We start from the raw sequence: 18,233 nt of genomic DNA, 5'->3' as shown, positions 1-18,233 counted from the left end.
CGGGAAAGGCTCGGTGAGGACGGTGAGCCCCCACCGTCAGATCAACCTGGGCCCACTGCACCCGCTTATCAGCTGTGAGTGTTGCTATTGTTATTATCTCATACACTTGAAACACAAAAGCTGTGTTTTGTCAGCACTTTTTTTTTTTTTTTTGTTCACTTGTGAAACACGGACGCAGGAACTCGCGGAACCAGTTCATATTTAAAAGATGCAACAACACGGCTACAGCTGTGTGCTTTTTTTTTTTTTGAGGCCTCCAGGCTCTAATCGGTATGGAATCCGTGACCTCTGACCCCAGACGCCGTTCGATTAGCCTCTATCGGCCCCAGCTGGCACGGGTCGACCCGTGGCTGCGGCCAATCATGAGTCACCTTTAGGCATAAAAGCGAGCGGGTGCGTTGGGGTGGATGAGCAAAGGGGAAGCGCAGGGCTGCAGAGTGAGCAGAAGTCTGTTGTGTTACGCTTCTTGGTCACACGCTGCTTTCAATGACTTTCTTGTTAAGGTGTGCTGTTAACTGAGGATTTCTTCTCCCTGCAGATGGCAATGCTACTGGCGTCTGTCTTAATTACTGCCATTTCTGTGGCCTACTGCTTCCCTACTGCCTTCCAAGAAGTGGAGGGAAGTAATGGTTAAGTATCACTGGCTTGTCTACATTTTATTCCAAGGTCTGGTTGTTGTCAGTGTGTTTAAATTGTTTTCTTTCCTGACAGGAAACAGAACCTCCATTAAGTTCCTGGCTGTGGGAGACTGGGGAGGTGTGCCGTACCCGCCGTATAGCACCGCTGTGCAGAAGGCTACTGCTCATGAAATGAGCACCGTAGCAGAGCAGATGGGCGCTGACTTTGTCCTGGCCCTCGGCGATAACTTCTATTACAGAGGTGTAGACAGTGTCGATTCTCCGAGATTTATGGTCAGTCGGAGGGGAGGGATTGCGATGTGGCTCTGGTTTAGCTGAAACTTTGTTCAGGCGACTGCTCATCCATCTGGCTCCCTCGATAGGAGACCTTCGAGGCCATTTACACGGCCAAGTCTCTTCAAGTCCCGTGGTATGTACTTGCTGGTAACCATGACCATGCAGGAAATGTCAAAGCCCAGATCGAGTACAGCCAAAGATCTGACCGATGGTAAGAAATCCACGCGATCGGTGACGACCCCTTGTGACGAACGCCAATGACCTTGTGCCATTTTCCATTCAGGAAGTTTCCTGCTTACTACTATGAGTTGAACTTCCACATTCCCAACACTAAGAAGACCCTGACCATCATCATGCTCGACACGGTGATGCTGTGCGGCAACTCTCTGGACTACTTGGACGAGAAGCCCAGGGGTCCCCTGCGCGCGGTGGATGCAAACCGCCAGCTGACGTGGCTCCGGGAGAGGATGGCCATGTCCAAAGCGGATTTCCTCCTGGTGGCGGGCCATTACCCCGTTTGGTCCGTGTCTGAACACGGGCCTACCGAATGTCTCCTGCAGAGACTCCGACCCTTGTTGCTCAAGCACAATGCGACCGGCTACCTCTGCGGCCATGATCACAATCTGCAGGTAAGCTCGTGCAACCAAGTCGGTCTCCGTGGGGGAAAGTTGCCGGTTGACCAGAGATCCATTCCACCCCCGCCCTTTGCAGTACATTGAGGAGTCGGGCGTCGGCTACATCGTGAGTGGTGCCGGAAACTTCCTGGATCCCGACGTTCGTCACTGGAAGCACAATCCCAAGGGTTCTGTGAAGTTCTTCTCCGGCCAAGCCTCGACACTGGGGGGCTTCATCCACGCGGAAGTCACCGAGAACAAGATGATCGTGACCTTCTTCCAGGCCAGAGGCACGTCCCTCTACCGCACAGTCCTCTCCCAAAGGCACTTAGCATAAACTGTTGCTAGCTACTCTCAGGATTCTACGTCGCTGGTTACTATTTCCATACAAGCACTGAATTTTTAAAGAGATTTTATGTGAAGTAACTGTTAAAATAAATGCGTTTTTGTAAATAATGTGTCTGACTCTGCCTTTGTAGTCCCACAACTGCACAAAATTAGGCTCTTTCTAACCACTTGTATCAAAACGTTTCCAGAAAAACCTAGATTCACTGAAACAAAGTGTACAAATGCACAGGGTTAATCTGATTAATTGGTGCCTCGGATTGCGGCATGGGGTGACGGTACATCCAGTCCTCAATTGCCCTCTAACTCCAGTGCCATCTTTTGGTCAAATCTTGAGTGTCCAGACCAGGGATATGGTCGACTCTGGAAATTATGACATTAAAGTGTCAAATTTAAATGTAAAATGTTGCATATCACCAGCGAGTATCTGATTCAAGACTAACTCAGGGTAGGGAAAAAAAATCCAGCTTTGACGTTAGTGTTAAGCAGCAAGCGCATATCTTTCCATAGACCCAGACAAGTGTGGAAAGTTAAGACTGACCATAATGCATGTTTGGTGGGGAAAATTAATTTAACCATCTGCTGCCGGTTCACTAGGGTTTCTGACACAAGTGTGTGACGCAGCATTTTTTTGCAATAAACAGAGCCTGGAATGCTCTAGACTTGACATGTTAACCTTTTAATTTTCTAAATTTTTCAGTCATTCCAAGTGGATTTAATGTGAAAATTTCATTTTAGCATTGCAAACTACTGTGTCACATGTGGGTTATTTAATATCCCAAATGCAAGTTTTTGCAGAATGTTGTCATGTGCTTGTTCCATGTGCAGAATTGGACATACTGACACTTTCTGCCACGGGCGGGGAGGTCAAGAGCTCGGCGGTCTCTGCTCTTTTGTCCATGACGGCGAACCACCTGGCCTGCCAACAGAGGATTGGGCAGATTGGCAGAGATTAAAACACGGCCCCGACCAATGACCATTAACCTGGGGGGGGAGGCAGAGGCTTGCTTCCCCCCCCCCCCCCCCCCCATGCAGACACATTGAATTCACTGTCTTTAATATCTGATTATGTAAGCAGGTATTTGGGGATTTACCCCCTCTTAGTCTAAAATCAATTTTTTTTTTTCCTTAAAAATAATCACTACATTGATTTTCAGGTTCTCACATTCGACCAGCACGCCGGGCGATCCAATCAGGATGAGCCGCGGTGGACCGGAGCCATGCCACGTCAGACTGTGAGTCGAACTGACAGACCTGAGTCAACACGGGCGAGAGATCCGCTAAGGTTAAGCTGTCATGTGTAGATAAAGGACAGGTGAGGACCGCTAAATCCCGAGTGACGTAAACACACCGCAGACGGCGTGACAGTCACACAGGGTCAGGTGACACATCAGGTCAGACGCTCTGGTGATGAAACGTTACACCTTCAGGGCTCCCAAAAAATCACCAAATGTAAATTATGATAATCCAAAGACAAATCAGATAAACACATAGAGGCCGCAGGATTCGAATTTCACCAATTTCCTTTTGTATACGATGTCTCTGCGCAAAATGACGCCACCCGGCTCAACTCTGTCACAGGTGTGGATGCAGTTGTTTTTGTTTTTTTTTGCGGCTGTGTGTTTTATATTTTACCGTATGCCACCAGATGTCCAAAGCTGCAACGCGGTAATCCCTTCACTCACACGCTCCAGTGGAAAACCTGCATACAGACACACACACAACATATCTAAACAAATCCACAATTATCTTGAGACCGCATTATAATGTCATCTCTGAGGTCAAGTGATGTAATGTGACTTCGTCAACTCTATTTTTTTGTCGTCTTTGAGGAAAAAGCCTGATGAGAAGTGAATAGAGAATGAATAAAATTACTCATATTTCACATTTAGTGTAAAAAAAACATACCCAATTATATACACGCTTATCTCACAGTGAAAAAATGTAGCAGAGCTGACAAATAGTCTCACAATCATGGGAGGAAAATGAATAACTGCAGCAATTAAAAGTGAATTTCAAAACCAGGATCAAATCAAATTTCACTGCGTGTCGCTCATGGTGCCAAAATATCATCTGACCAAGAGGGATTAACAAGTCCTGGATTGTTTTTCAAGTCACAAATCATTCTTTAGCTTTAAAAACTTTAAAAACCCCTCGAAGACAGCAATGAGTTTTGAGTTTACTACTACGGGAACACTGTTGATCAGAACCAAAGAATAACTCACAGACCGTACGGGAACGCAGCCAGGCCAATGTCTTTAAAAGACATGACATACGAATGGTAAAGAAAGTTAAGAAAATATTATAGGCACTTGAGAAACTCATCCGGCTGTTCTCTAAACACTGGAACTTTTCATATCCTTCACCAATCCTTGCAAATGTTATTTAACTGTAGGCGGTAATAACCATTAAATTGTACTCCAAATCATCAAAATGCAATTTTTTAAATGCACAGTAGAAGTTGAGAAATAACATAACCTAAAATATACAGGGTGATATCAAAATAGGAGCATGTATATGCTTCATATATGTAAGGAATGAGATGAACGATTTACTTGGAATATACAGAAAATTATGTAATAATTTGGGCCTATGCAGGTGCAATTGTAATTGTTCTTGTAATTATTAATTGTAATAATACAGATTATGGTAATTGTGGGTAATGTTGTGCATCCCATTTGTTATCATGTCCATCTCATCCTGTATATAGATATGCTTTTTTAACATATTTTTATATCCATCTCATTCTTTGTTTGTATGTATATATATATACATTTTTTTATACCCACTTCATTCTGTAAAGACATTTTATCAAGTTACATTGTTTTATTTGGGATTCTATTGGATCAAAGTCTGTCTATCTATCTATCTATCTATCTATCTATCTATCTATCTATCTATTTATCTATCTATCTATCTAGCCATCCATCCATCCATCCATCCATCTAAAAATCTAAACAGTTTAGTAGAGAAGTATATACTTTTTAACACGAATACATCCCTTTACATGAATTAAATTATTAAGATGAACAACATAGTCATTTGTCAGCTAAACTATCCCATCATTTTAGCTGTTAAACTGTTCATTTGCTGTTGTTTGACTGGGCACTTGAGGTAAACCCAGCCCGCCTTGTCTACATTTCTAATCCTCCACACACCTGTACTATAAACACCTCCCTATAGATCATCACCATGGCACGTGGCCTGGAAGGCAAAATGTGTGGTCAGAGATCCATGGAGCGATTTGAGCGCACACATTTGATCACAATGTCCCCCTCGCCCCTACTCTCCCCATCACTTTTCTCCTGCAGCCAAAATAACCACAAGTCTCTGAGATCTGAATGGACTGCCGCTGTCCGATGGTCTACTGCCAGGACTCAAAAGTAATAAAAGGGCTAAGCTGCTCAACTAATCTTTTCCTCCTAATCTCCATCTCTTACCCGATACAGGCACTCCGAGGCACAGATGCAATGAACAATGCCAGCCTCATGACTAGTCCCTGAAATAAAAGCGACGTAAAAGAAATCAAGGACTTCGTGTGTCTGAAAAAGGCTGGAAAGAGAGAATAAATCTGCTTGCCCTGACTTTCCTGCCTTCATTGGCTTGAAACAAAAAAAAAAAACACAAAATCCCCAAATCTCATCCAATATCCTGCTTAAAACAGAGCCTGTAATGCATGAGTGTGTTTTTTTTTTTCAGTTGTGTAACAGGGTGTGTTTTTTGAAGGCTGCAAGCCTTTGTACACACCATCACATTGCATTAGCGGTTTAAAAGGCCCTGAATGCATCGGGTGAAAGTGTTGGTTTTTTTTTTACCTTGTCCAAATTTTAGATCTCCGCTTTTCCAACTTTCTGATCTTGCAAAAATTCCCTGTACTTCTGATCTAGTGTTTTGCACTGACTACCTTCCCTTTAAAGGTATCCGATTTTCACCTTGAAGCGCTCACCATCTCTAATTGAATTAACTCCACTCTATTACTTAGTCATTAGGCCGATCTGCCCAAGGACAGGAATGATGTTTAGCGTCAGAGAAAGAGCGAGACACAACGGGCGGCACAATATAGCTCGGAAGACACCATTATTTACCTTTATTGGACACAAGAAATCCAGTCTCAGGTATTAAATGAATGTATAATTGGAAAAAATATATAACTTTTGGGTACAACTCTGCAAAACAGCGAAGCATTAAATTAAGTATACCTATTGAGTAAACCTATTCTGGCATTCACTGAGGTTAAAGACACATTCTGCTCAAGGCCAAACACCAACTGAATACGTTTGGATTGTTTCATGCTAAAAAATGATCCAAAACCCTCAACGGTACAAGTCAGATGTAGTAAAGGAACATGCAAGCGTGTCGTAAAATGGACCCTTTTCTTATAATTTGTATACAAGACCGAGATGACGAATGCTCCTGTCGTTTCGGTTCGTGCATTGCAGAGTTAGGCTAGTCGGCTCAGCCTAGTGAAGAGCGGCTTGTGGTATTGCTAGCATGCCTCCTTCAACGTCATCAAATATAAATATGGGATGTGCACACATCCTGTTTTCATATACGTTGAAAGTAATTATGGCATTTAAATTTCCGATATTTTTACAATTACCGTTGAAAAACAAAGTCACAACATCGACACAAGAATATTCAACCGCTGTGATGACTTTTCGATAAGGGAGGCCATGGATCTTACAAGGCAATCACTGACTGTGCTAAGCTAACTAGCAGGAGCTTTATATAGCCTGCCCAGAAAAAGAGAGCGGCGTCTATTTTTCATACAACAGGGCCAAACAGGTAAATTCTTGAAATGCTTGCGTTCCTCCGGGACCGTGTTTACCGTCTTGCGTCCACACAAACATGAAAATTGAACAATGACTGGGTCACAATACGAAATTGGCACAAATCCTCAGGGGAAACAAATAAGCGAGGGTCGTCCTGCGGAACCTCTCCGGCCAAGATGTCCGTTTCCGTTCAAATCAAGGAAATGATACTGGGTTCCCTAACCAGCAGGTTCATACTGTTCCAGTTACTCCAACGGCAAAAAAAATCCACGAGCCGACATCAACATCTGCGCGTGCGCTTCCAGTCAGGTGTGTAAGAAAAGTCTCAACTACGACGTTTTTTTTTTTCCAAATGCTCTTCCCATTTTCCACCTCCTTCCACAGATAAACGGGATAAAGGTGTGTCATGTAAACATCGAGTGGCTGGTAATGGTTTCAAACCAAAGAAGTCCACTACGGAGGAAAAACTAGGAGCGACAGTGCAGGAACAGAGATGTACCAAAGGAAAACTCTTTCCCACGCTTTCCTTCACGCGTCACTCTGTTTCGGGAGTGGCTGGTTGTGGGCCGGGCTGCCCATGCTCAGGCCGCTGGGGAAGAAAGAAGGTATGTACGGGATGACCGCCATCAGAGGGGTCGTGATCGGGCTGTCGTTGTTCGGGGTCATGGGGATGATGACGTCCTCCTGGTCCCACACATGGAAGGCATTCGGGTGCGAGTGGCTGAGAGCAGGTGGCATGTGCAGAGAGCTGACTCCGTCCACCTCGCCGTCTTTCTTAGCGTCGTCTTCGAGCGGACCCAGCAGGCAGTCTATGCGCGAAAAGAGGAGTCATTCAATTCAGAGTCATTACACTGCAGAAAAAAAAATCTCTTTCTTTAAAACCCCCCGATTTTCACTTAACTTTTTCAAGGCAGTTGAGATATGTACAAAAGCACACAAATTACCAGGGTAAAAATGGCCTATAAATGTTCATAAATAGTAATGATCCTCATATCAATGATTGTTCAAAAAGTTCCAGGGAATTTAAGTGCATGAGTCTGTCATATGAATAAAGGCACTGCCTTTTAAATGTGGTTAAATCAGTAATTATTGTGAAATCAACCGGAAATAATCTCCCAAATTACAGAGAAGTTACTTAAAAATAAGCAAATATATATATGTATTGAAATTATTTTCTTCAAGGATCTGACCCACGGTTGCATGTAAGTCTATAATTTTCCAATAACAAATGAAATATATTTCTATACTGTGCAGCCCTACACGCGTCCAGCACCATTAAAACTCCTGTAATCCCATCAATCTGCACATCCTGTGTCAGCTAAAGACTCCAGAACATCCTGGATCAAGCGGCGACTGTAAGGGTAATGTTTTCCAACACGCAGAACAAAAACTCGTTTCACCATTAAAGATGCACCCTCCCGCGATCTCACCTGTTATATCGAGCATAAGGTCTTTGATGAGGTGACCAACAATGGCATAAGCCACGGCCACCACCACCAGAGCAGCCATCAGGAGGTACAGAACCGACCTCGGTAGCTGGATGAGGTCCCTCGGAGGAGGCTTGTACTCCTTGTACAGAGGCTCCATGTTGTGAACAAGGTACTGGAAAGAATGCCCTCCTTCATCTGTGTAGTTGAAACTGTCCATATCCCTGGTGTAAGGAACCTCCACCTCCCAAAGAGCGGAGTTACTGCATAGAGTTAAAGAGTGAATATCCCTCCAGCTGTCCTGTTGCAGCCTATAAGGGGTGAGAGGAGAGTCAAATTATCAAATGAAGCTAGAAACCTTGAAAAAAAAAAAAAAAGGCAAGTCAACGATTCACCCACCTGTGCACGCAAAATCCTGCAGCATCCAGATTAACAGCCCACTTTAATGCCAGCTCATCGGCATGTTTTTTAATTTATTTTTTTACATATTAAACTGGTACTTTCATCAGTAAAATGTTATTGTCATCGGTCTGCCCTCCACCGAGCACCGATCAAGACATTTCAGCCCTGGTGACTCTGCGCTGGAATAATCCAGACTGTGGGCGGTGACACAGAGGGAGAGGGGAAGGGAGGGATTACACTTCCAATCACGGCAGCAATCAATGAGGCCCTCATCCCGCTACATCCCCATCCCGCAGATTAGCCTTCCTAATCCATTACAGACAAGATGGGCAGGAGCTTTCTCCATTGTTATGCCTGTGCAATTTATATCAAGGGAAAGTGGGATAAACTATAATGTGGGGAAATTTCCTGTACTTTGAATAGAATTTACTCGCCAGGCTTGACTCTTGATTTCACTCGGTGGCTGCAGACTCAATCTTAAATCCAAAGCGTCATTAGTAGGGAAAATTGCGAGATTAATCTAGCAGTGAATATAAAATCTATCAATGTAAATTGAAACATTAGATCATCACTTTGTGTGTGTGTGTGTATGGGAGGGAGAAATAAGGGGAAGCTTTGATTTGCACTGATATTTCAGCGCTGTAAAAGGGGACGCTGTGATGTGATAGAAACGGGTTAGGGAGGTGCAGGACCGTGATCACAACTGTGAAAGATTTAGTGATTTAACACAGGGGAGTTTGTGATGTCACATAGGGGGCTGCTGAGCAGGGAGGCTGTCTCCCTATACATGAATTTAGAAAAGTGAATAGTCCACTGCCAAATGTAGAAAATCTTCCTGCAGGTCTTTTCAACCACCACACTGAGGCCGAAACAGTGGACCATGTTCTTTTGAGGTATGGTATATGACCGTGATCTAATAAAGTACGGCTGTTTGAATTCTATCCAAAAAATGCGCTTGATGTTTTAGATTGCCATTCTTTAGGCTCATGTTTGTTATAGCCAAAGTAAATTACGATAGAGATCACCACGTGCCATATTAGCTCATGGTGTCTTCCAGGAAAACAACAACTGAACAAAGAACCCTCTTTAATATCTTAATAGCACCCAGATCATAGCTTGACTCTGGCCACATCACTCCCACTTGGTGGCCAAAGTTCCTTCACACACAGTTGTGGAAAAGAAGAAGTGCTGAGGGGATGAAATGTGTATTTGTTTTTTAAAAACACCAGGCAGTGAAAAGGAAGGCCATGATTCAGCTGGGAGATATCAGGTTATGGCTGCTTTCACCAAAGTCGGCCTTCCTGTGCATCTTTAAGATCCCCAACTGTATCTTACCTCACTGTGTTCTTCTTCCATGAGGTTACTGACAATTTAACATCTCTTTATTCCTGTCTTGATGCCTTTTTCCCGAAGCATTTTTGTTTTGCCTTTGTTTTTTTTTTGTTAGTTCTTCTGTAAAACAACATGAAGTCTGAGACTTTCAAGAGGCAGTGGAAGTGGGCGTGACGTCATACTGTGACGTCGTGTCGGGCAGAAACACCTGCAGTCATTAATTTATTTTTAAAGTGATTGACAAAAAAAGTTTTTTTATCTGAGGTGAACAGCGTATGTTTTTACGGATATGGGGTTAAACAATATACGTTTTGTTTGAGTTTTTAGTGAGGGGGGCGACTTAGACCACCGACAACAAAAATACAACAGCGAATCTTGCATGGCGTGACTTATTTAAGCTAATATTACTGTAGTACTTAGCGGTTAAAATGTACAAGTTTACCAAGTATTTCTGATACACTAAATCTTTGGCAATTCATAACTCTTGTTTTTATATGCACAACTTTTAAAAAACTTCACCGCAAACGGTGTTTTTTTTTTTTTTCAATGTTTTAAATTTTGGGCTAGCATGTATGTAGCTAACGTTGGAATGGGATTATAAACTAACTTTACCGCCTCCAGGTGTGTCAACCCCACCTTGCTAACATTAAACACGTCCGTCCAAACTAGAATCGTTTTCCCCTGATAATGTAATCGATACATTTTCTTTCCACAAGTCCAATTTAGTCAGTAAGATTCTGGAGATTTAATCCCGTGGAGATTTAAGACGTCCCGATGGCGTTTTTCTCTCCAAACCGCCCAGTTAGTCCGAAGAAGGGACGCGAATACGCGCAAATGGTAATGAGAGATTACAAATCTAAAAACTAATCATATGTGGGGGGTCACGGTTTTGTTAAGGAACGTGTGTTAATGTTTACTGTTTGTTTATGGTCATAAATATGCAACTAGTCAATGGAAGATGCAGTCTCATTTTCCTTTTCAGGCAAAGGCCGAGCAAACAGGCAGCGATCCACCTGGGGAAATGAGCACGACAGAGTTCCAAAAGCAACAGAACAGGTTCTTTTGTTCATTTGCGTCCATTGATTTTCATTCTGAGTCCATCCAGTGATATGAAATATACTGTATGTCAATCTTTCGATATCTATTTTAGCTCCACCGTCGACAGCGTTACCAAGAGAGTGCAAGAACTTGTTGAAAAGATCAACGACAGCCGCACCAGTGATCAGAAAGTGATTGACAGCTTTCAGGAGAAACTAACGAACAAGGTAAGCCGTGCACTTTTGCATCCTTTTTCTAAGTGTATAATTCTGAAACCTTTCTTCCTAAAAAACTGCCCGGTGACATATCTATGGGCTTACTGATTTGTTCTGTCTTTTGACTGTACGTATCTTTGCAAAGGTGGCAGAGATATGCCAGCAGATGAAGGATCACCTGTACTCTGTCTATGAGGAGAACAGTAATGAGATGCAGGTGAAGCTGCAGGAGCTGTCAGAGGTGCTGGAAAGCTGCACCAAGCTCAACAATGAGCTGCTGGAAGCCAGCCAGGCACTGGCAAATGTCAGAGATGGCCTTCCTCTTAGCAAGCCATTAGATCACTGACACATTGTTCAATAGTTTTCTGTTTTCAGAACAGTTGAATTGGTCCAAGTTTGGATTTACCGGATAGTTCTGTTTGTCGTTCTTTGTTTTGTATGCCTGAGAAAATGAGACTGTTAGCGTTTGTTCCTAGAGCTACACTTAAGGTTTAGCTGATATTTGAGGTATGAACTTTGGAAATTCTTTTAAAAAATTGATTCCAATTCCAACCGCCTCATGTTGTTTTTCTGACCCGTAAAAGCATCCATGCAACCGTCATGGAAAACAAAAAGTAGCCAAAATTATGTTTTCATGGAAAATATGTTCTCCTTGAAAAAGACTTCCAAAAGCAAGGCCATCATACACAAAGTTTTGCTGCAAAGCTCTTTAAGGTTCATAGGGTAAGCTTAAATTTCCATGCAACTTTATTTGAAATAATAAAAAAAAGGAAACCAGATTTTTGTTCTTCAGAATTGTTGTCATCTGCTAAATCATTGGAAAAAGCACAATAATATTCTCATAAAAAAACAAAACAATGGTTAGATGAAAACATCTGGTCTTTATCTTGTGTTAGATGTCTTTCACAGCTGTATGACAGTTGCAGTTTCCACAATTGGACTCTCAAAACCCTTTATTTACATATAAATAAGATCACAAAACATGCAGTTCATGATGCCACAATGCTAAGATTAAACATACTTCATTAATTAAGTATATTTCAAGCATTTTATCTGTACAAATCCTATCTTAGTATCTTATAAGGCTGAGGAATATATTTATGTAATTGTTAAGCCCCATCAATAGTTTAAAAACAAATGCAGGTGTTGCCATGAGGTATTTGATTTATTTCACCAACATGAGGGACAAACAAAAGTCATTTCTACATTTAGTAACCGCAAGTGAGCTCATTATTTGTACCAGAGGGCCAATAAACAGTTGCAAAACATGATCTATTCCACTCAAATTAATAAGATTAATTTCCAACGGTGAAAGATTGAAGTCCAGTAATGGCTCGACCAAGGATCAAAGCATGAATATCATGAGTTCCTGTAGAAAAAAAGAAAAACAAAAATCGACCAAGAATTTAATTTAATCCTCTCAGGATGCTTGTCATTACAAATTACCGCTCTCCCATAAAGTGATAAACGTACTGTTTGTAGTCCAAAGGAAGCCACAGATGTAGTTACAATTAAGTGCACTACTGACCCCCAGTGGGATAAATAAGCAGCTACAGCTAATGTCTGGAACTGATAATTCTCTTTTCAGCACCAAGCTGAATCCTCATTATAAATTGTAAATATCACTGAGATAATCTGGAGACTGATTTCAAGTGCAAAAAGTAAAAGTTAACCTTAGATGTATTTGCTCACCTTCATATGTGTTAACAGCTTCCAGGTTCATGACATGGCGGATAATGTGATACTCGTCCGCGATGCCGTTCCCTCCCAGCATGTCTCGGGCTTGTCTTGCGATATCCAAAGCCTTGCCGCAGCTATTCCTCTTCAGCATGGAGATCATCTCTGGAGCAGCTCTGTTTAATGAGACCAAGCACATTGAGGAAAAACTTAAGTTCAAGTCGCACAAGTTAAAGGGAAGTGGATGGGCAACTCGGGAGGACTAACTTCTTCTCGTCAATAAGTCTCCCAAGGGCCAGGCACGACTGAAGGCCGATCGTGATCTCTGTTAACATGTCGGCCATCTTCTTCTGCATCAGCTGATTCCTGGCCAGTGGCACCCCAAACTGGATTCTGAGTGGAGGAGAGAAATATTCAAAACCACTTTGTTACGACTCCTTTGGCGTGCAAGATTGGGAAATCTCGTGTTTCACCCAATGGGAGCGACCCCCACCAGACACGTTTGACTGAAATATAAGATCTATTTCGCAGGTATGGATTAATTCCACAATATGCTCTTTATTGTTTTCATACAAATCCCTGCCATTGGTTTCCCTACACTACATATATATGTATATGGTACAGGAAATGCTTTATGCAAAGCAGCTGCATTAGCAACAGCAAAGCAGAGTAAATACAATAATGTCAAAGGAAAAAAAAAAGTGGTCTAAGCTCTGAATCCTTCCCAGTTCATTGTCGTAAAATAATCCTGTGGACTCGAGGGGACTTATACATACCTGTCCAAAGTGTACTCTCTGGCAGCGTGGAAGCAGAATTCGGCAGCGCCCAGAGCCCCCCAGGCAATGCCGTACCTGGCGTTGTTGAGACACCCAAAGGGACCCTGAGGCAAGGACCACGAGCAAGAATTAATTTACAATTTAACGAGTAGAAAAAGAGCTCTTACATTTTTATTTTTCAAGATTTCTTTTTTTCAAATTTTAGGTTTTTTTTTTCAGTGTTATTCTGGTTTAATAAATTCTAGCTAACAACTAAATCACTCATATGTACTTATGGCTGCAGCCACTAGGGGACTGTGATGAGCCTGACTGCCTATGAGGATTGTGCGTTTGTACATATCATATCGAGATGAAATCAAGTCATTTGAACTCTGGCTGTGCTTGATGTTAACTTACAGCCAGACCAGAGACATTGGGGAGCAGGTTTTCCTGGGGAACCTCCACTTCATCCATTAGGATCATGCCGGTGGCAGACGCCCTCAGTGAGAACTTGCCCTCAATCTTCGGCGTGGCCAGACCCTTCATCCCACGCTCCAAAATAAAGCCTCGCACCCGACCGTCCTCACACTTCGCCCAGACAACTGCGATGTCTGCCACGGGGGAGTTTGTGATCCTAACAGTGACAAGGGAAAGCAGCGCTCAGATGATGCCTTAATGCCTCGGTCAGTTCATTTTGCTCGAAAGATCAAAACAACATTTTTAACTTTTCATGTTAATGAACATCAACAGGTCCACTACCCACCATGTTTTGGCCCCACTGATGGTGAAGGTACCACTGGACGGGTTGTACTTGGCCTTTGTCTCCATGCTGCTGGGGTCGCTGCCATGGTTTGGCTCCGTCAACCCAAAGCAGCCCAGTATTTCTCCAGTAGCTGCAAAACGCAGACCCATATTACATTAAAACAAAGGTATAAAACAGTAGCCATCACACGCTGGTCCCCACGGTTACACAGTGTTCTCACCCAGTCTAGGCAGGTACTTCTCCTTCTGGGCCTCGGTGCCATAAGCATTAATAGGATGCATGACCAAGGAAGACTGGACACTCATGACAGAGCGATACCCGCTATCCACTCTCTCCACTTCTCTGGCGATCAAACCGTAAGCAACGTAACTGGTGCCAGCACAGCCGTACCCTGCGTACAGCGGGGGGAGAGGGGGACACCAGGAGTGAATTTTGTATTCTAAGATAGCAGAACAAATCTGCAACACCAGTGAGGGTACACATGACATTAATCATTCATTTTACCTTTAATAGTTGGGCCCAAGACCCCCAACTCCCCCATCTCAGAAACTATCTCCCGGTGGAAATCTGGTGACAGAAGCAAAAAATAAAGTTATGGGTTTGTGCACACAGAGCAAATGTAAGAACAAGAAGCTGATGAAGCTGTTCTTTGATGATCTTCATCTTCTAGATCATAGGTTGAAATAAAGTCCTGACGTGATGAGAGGACTTGCAGAAGTAGAAAAAAAATTAAATATGATTAAAATAAATAATTTTCACCACTGTTATTAATGACAAAAACTGTCTCAGTGTTGAGAGAAAGACAATTGTTTAATGAACAAATTATCTTCCTATTTCAGCGACTTTTCAAATTCATTAACTTATGGTAAATTATTCCAAACTCTCTGGGAATATGCCAGTCATTTCTAAGAAGACCATAAAATCTGGTCTTTTATGTATTTTTTGATTTATTTAGAACTCTGTCACAAATACTATGACACTTGAGGTCACAGTTTTTATCCAAGAATTGACTAGTCGGGCTTTTTTCGACTCCACAACGCACAAGACTTAGTTCTATCTTACCTAATTCACTGTTTTTTTTTTGTGTGTGTAGCAGGATGAATGACTGAATGTGCAGGTCAGTAACATTTTTTTCTGTGATTTATTTTTGCAGACTGGAGAAAATAATGCTAAAAAAAAGACTTTGATTTCCCAGTACTTTCTTGCTTTTTTTTTTTTTTTTGCTTTTTATTTTTGATCATGATACCCTGCTGGCTATGGGCTGGCTTCTGTGAGATGCACAGGTAAACCTGTGCGGTCCCGTTGTGATGTGCGTCACGCTCACGTTCATGTCTGTTGGCCATGAGGACGCGGGGCATGAGTTTTTCCTGGCAGTAGTCACGAAAGGAGTCCCGTATCATGATCTCCTCCTCTGTCAGCTGACCCTCCAGGTCCAGAGCGTCCCGCCAGTTGAATGGCACCTTGGCTGAGAGTCAAACCAGGGACATAGACATGCAGCGGTTATGTCACTGTTCACATGTCGTAACACATTTTACGAAAAAGCCCGACAAAACCGGTTTTGACCCTTGGAAATTTCACTTACCTGCCTTTGCAGGCTTTTTGACTTCTTCCACATCTAAAAAAAATTAAAAAGTCAACATTAAACCATGCATGTTCCACTTTTTTTTCCCAGACATCCACAGCCCTGTATGCCCCCAAACTATCATTTACATTCATAGTTGTGTTCATAAATGCAAAAAAATAATCTTTAACTTATATTTTACCAGGCCTGGTGGCTGCTGCTGTGCCCTGGGCTCGACAGCCGGCGATCTGGATACATTTTGGGGTGCTTGTGAGCAGACGAGTGACGCTTCTGAGAGCCATTGGTTTTGCTGGGCACAAAGGAAAACAGGAGGGTTTAATAAATTATTACTTATGATCTCAATTTCTAATCGATCAGCACACATTCTGCATTTTTCAAAGCTGACAACTTATCACGGTTAGTAAAGGGGGTTAATTATATCTAACTACAGGCACGATTATGAGGTTATGTTGACATGAGTAATATTATGATTTGTTTCCTTTTCCCCAGCAACTGTTTATCGTAAAGAAAGAACAAATCACTTCGGTGTCCGTTTCAGGACAACAGCAAAACAACTGTACCAGGCAAAACTTACTTATTTTCCAGGGGTCTCTAGATAAGGTCCGGATCTTTCCCCGCCGGTTTTATCTCAAGAACTGACGACTTTAGACAGAGGGTCGACTCCAATTTCATAAAGAAAAATGTTGGTTAAGTAACACGCAAGCTTGTGCTACGTCACGATGTGGCGTGACGTCACTAGTGGGCGCTCCTGTCCGCCATGACAGGTGAGGCAGAACGTGTCGGGAGCGGTTGTGCAACGCGCCTCGGTTACGCCACTAAGTTCGGACGGGAAGGATGTGGGGGTAAAAAATAATAAATAAACGCTCTTATAATAGACCCCTCCCAAATTCAGCTCGTCGTTTGTGATATTTACTGTTTTAAACTTGAGTAGGCATGTGATTTGGGAACAATCTTCCACATTCAAAATGGCGACCGTGGGTGGCTGTGTGTACCGGGGCGCGCGGCGGGTGTCGGCTCGCCACCTCTCCGCTGATTGGTTGGTTAAAACGGGCTCGACAACAATGTCCGGCACCCCGATCCAAACTTTTCTGAAAGTCAGGAGCCGCCATAACAAAAACAACGCGTGACTTTCTATTAATGAGTACATTTAGTCGTCGATCTGGTTAAGAAACTGTGTAAATAAGGTAAAAGAAGGCGGAACCGATTGTTGATAAGTTGACACTCAAATATTGGAGGGTAGAAGTACCACAATCCAATTGATACCCTGCATTCTAAGTAAAACTAGCTTAAGAAGCCTTAGACTATAATAACAGAATCAGAACTATATAGTGTCCTCCAAACGATGACTCCTGTTTTTGTTTTGCTTTGGAGTATTATTTTTTTTAGGGATATATCTAACAGATTCACTTGTACTTAACATTCTACTTGTGGAGGTGTGGAATTTTACATGCATTGCAAACTAGTTGTAATGACAATTTCTCATGAGCTCGGACAAACAAGTTTAAAAAAGAAGTGTATGTACTACAAAAAGTACTTTTTTTCAGATATTACTCCTTCAAATGTTGAATAATCAAGTTTTAACTGGGCAGGGAGAAAATGAAGATATAATGACCAGTGGAAAATCACCTTGAATTTTATTTTAGTTTCTCACAATAGAACTATTCACTGATCCCTTGTCATTGTATCAGGTACAATCAAATGAGTTTTGTCCAGAAGTATTTTGAATATTTCTATTTGTAAATTGCTTCCATTAACGAAGCATGGAACCCGATAACCTCTCATTAATGTGAATAATTTATTGCTTTTCTTGCAACTACACATGACACTTGCATGGATGAAGGTGGTGCCTGGAGGTGACTCCTGACAATTCGCCTTCTGTCGCTGTTATACAATGACACTTGTTTGCCTATCATTTTTGTTTGTCTTTCAGAGGAACACTGCGAAACCTCTACCTCAATGTTTTTTTTCCCACTGGGGCTTTGTAGCTTTCTGTAAAGTGGTGCAAGTATAAAGCAAACAGCTGACAGGTTATTTCTCCACTGAGACCTATATGTCTATGAGAGTAACAATTTGCTTATCTAATTATAATTAGAAGAATTGCCATCCTGCATATATGATACAATTGCATGAGATTCCCTTTATCCCACACACTACTCTCAAAATAATAATAATAATGATAATACAATTTATTTAAGGTGACTTATTTGACACTCAAGGACACCAGACATATGCATATACACAAAATACAGATTTAACAGAAACAATAGAAATAAAAACCATAAAAGAGACAAAGTAGTAAAAAAGAGAAAGAAAAAATGCCGAATCATTACTAAATTAATGTAAAAGTACCTAGAACAGCATTAACTACAGAATATTCAGTCAGTATCATAAGTAAAT

The 18,233-nt window shown here is 42.2% G+C and overlaps 4 protein-coding genes across 5 annotated transcripts; 2 read left to right on the top strand and 2 right to left on the bottom strand.

Moving 5' to 3' along the window:
• Nucleotides 1–10: 10 nt before the first annotated feature.
• acp5a (acid phosphatase 5a, tartrate resistant) lies at nt 11–1,985 on the top strand. Its single transcript, XM_086142363.1, has 6 exons — nt 11–74; nt 539–629; nt 712–911; nt 1,001–1,125; nt 1,198–1,543; nt 1,626–1,985. The coding sequence occupies exons 2-6, from the start codon at nt 539–541 to the stop codon at nt 1,863–1,865; spliced, it is 1,002 nt and encodes a 333-aa protein (XP_085998489.1). The 5' UTR covers nt 11–74; the 3' UTR covers nt 1,866–1,985.
• Nucleotides 1,986–5,941: 3,956 nt separating this feature from the next.
• Nucleotides 5,942–8,651, bottom strand: LOC147213973 (uncharacterized). Its single transcript, XM_086142638.1, has 3 exons — nt 8,472–8,651; nt 8,076–8,383; nt 5,942–7,454 (listed from the first exon to the last, which is right to left on the bottom strand). Exons 2-3 carry the CDS (start codon nt 8,290–8,292, stop codon nt 7,174–7,176), a joined length of 498 nt encoding a protein of 165 aa, XP_085998764.1. The 5' UTR covers nt 8,293–8,383; nt 8,472–8,651; the 3' UTR covers nt 5,942–7,173.
• syce2 (synaptonemal complex central element protein 2) lies at nt 8,167–11,517 on the top strand. Of its 2 annotated transcripts, XM_086142640.1 has the most exons (5): nt 8,167–8,244; nt 9,316–9,367; nt 10,789–10,862; nt 10,957–11,071; nt 11,205–11,517. In XM_086142640.1, exons 3-5 carry the CDS (start codon nt 10,828–10,830, stop codon nt 11,403–11,405), a joined length of 351 nt encoding a protein of 116 aa, XP_085998766.1. In that variant the 5' UTR covers nt 8,167–8,244; nt 9,316–9,367; nt 10,789–10,827; the 3' UTR covers nt 11,406–11,517. The 2 variants fall into 2 exon arrangements, with proteins under 2 accessions (XP_085998766.1, XP_085998765.1); XM_086142639.1 differs by lacking the exons at nt 8,167–8,244; nt 9,316–9,367 and adding an exon at nt 10,507–10,643.
• A 477-nt stretch (nt 11,518–11,994) lies between these two features.
• On the bottom strand, nt 11,995–16,550 carry LOC147213971 (glutaryl-CoA dehydrogenase, mitochondrial-like). Its single transcript, XM_086142262.1, has 12 exons — nt 16,411–16,550; nt 16,018–16,125; nt 15,837–15,869; nt 15,579–15,719; nt 14,759–14,821; nt 14,475–14,645; nt 14,255–14,384; nt 13,909–14,125; nt 13,513–13,616; nt 13,004–13,129; nt 12,752–12,912; nt 11,995–12,428 (listed from the first exon to the last, which is right to left on the bottom strand). The coding sequence occupies exons 2-12, from the start codon at nt 16,115–16,117 to the stop codon at nt 12,355–12,357; spliced, it is 1,320 nt and encodes a 439-aa protein (XP_085998388.1). The 5' UTR covers nt 16,118–16,125; nt 16,411–16,550; the 3' UTR covers nt 11,995–12,354.
• Between the last annotated feature and the right edge of the window lie 1,683 nt (nt 16,551–18,233).

This window comes from Fistularia commersonii, chromosome 35, assembly GCF_037954325.1.
Source record: "Fistularia commersonii isolate RoL2024-O1a breed Wild chromosome 35, RoL_Fcom_v1.0, whole genome shotgun sequence".
NCBI lineage: Eukaryota > Metazoa > Chordata > Actinopteri > Syngnathiformes > Fistulariidae > Fistularia > Fistularia commersonii.
Note: the sequence above shows the minus strand (reverse complement) of the source record. Positions and strands in the feature narration are given on the sequence as shown.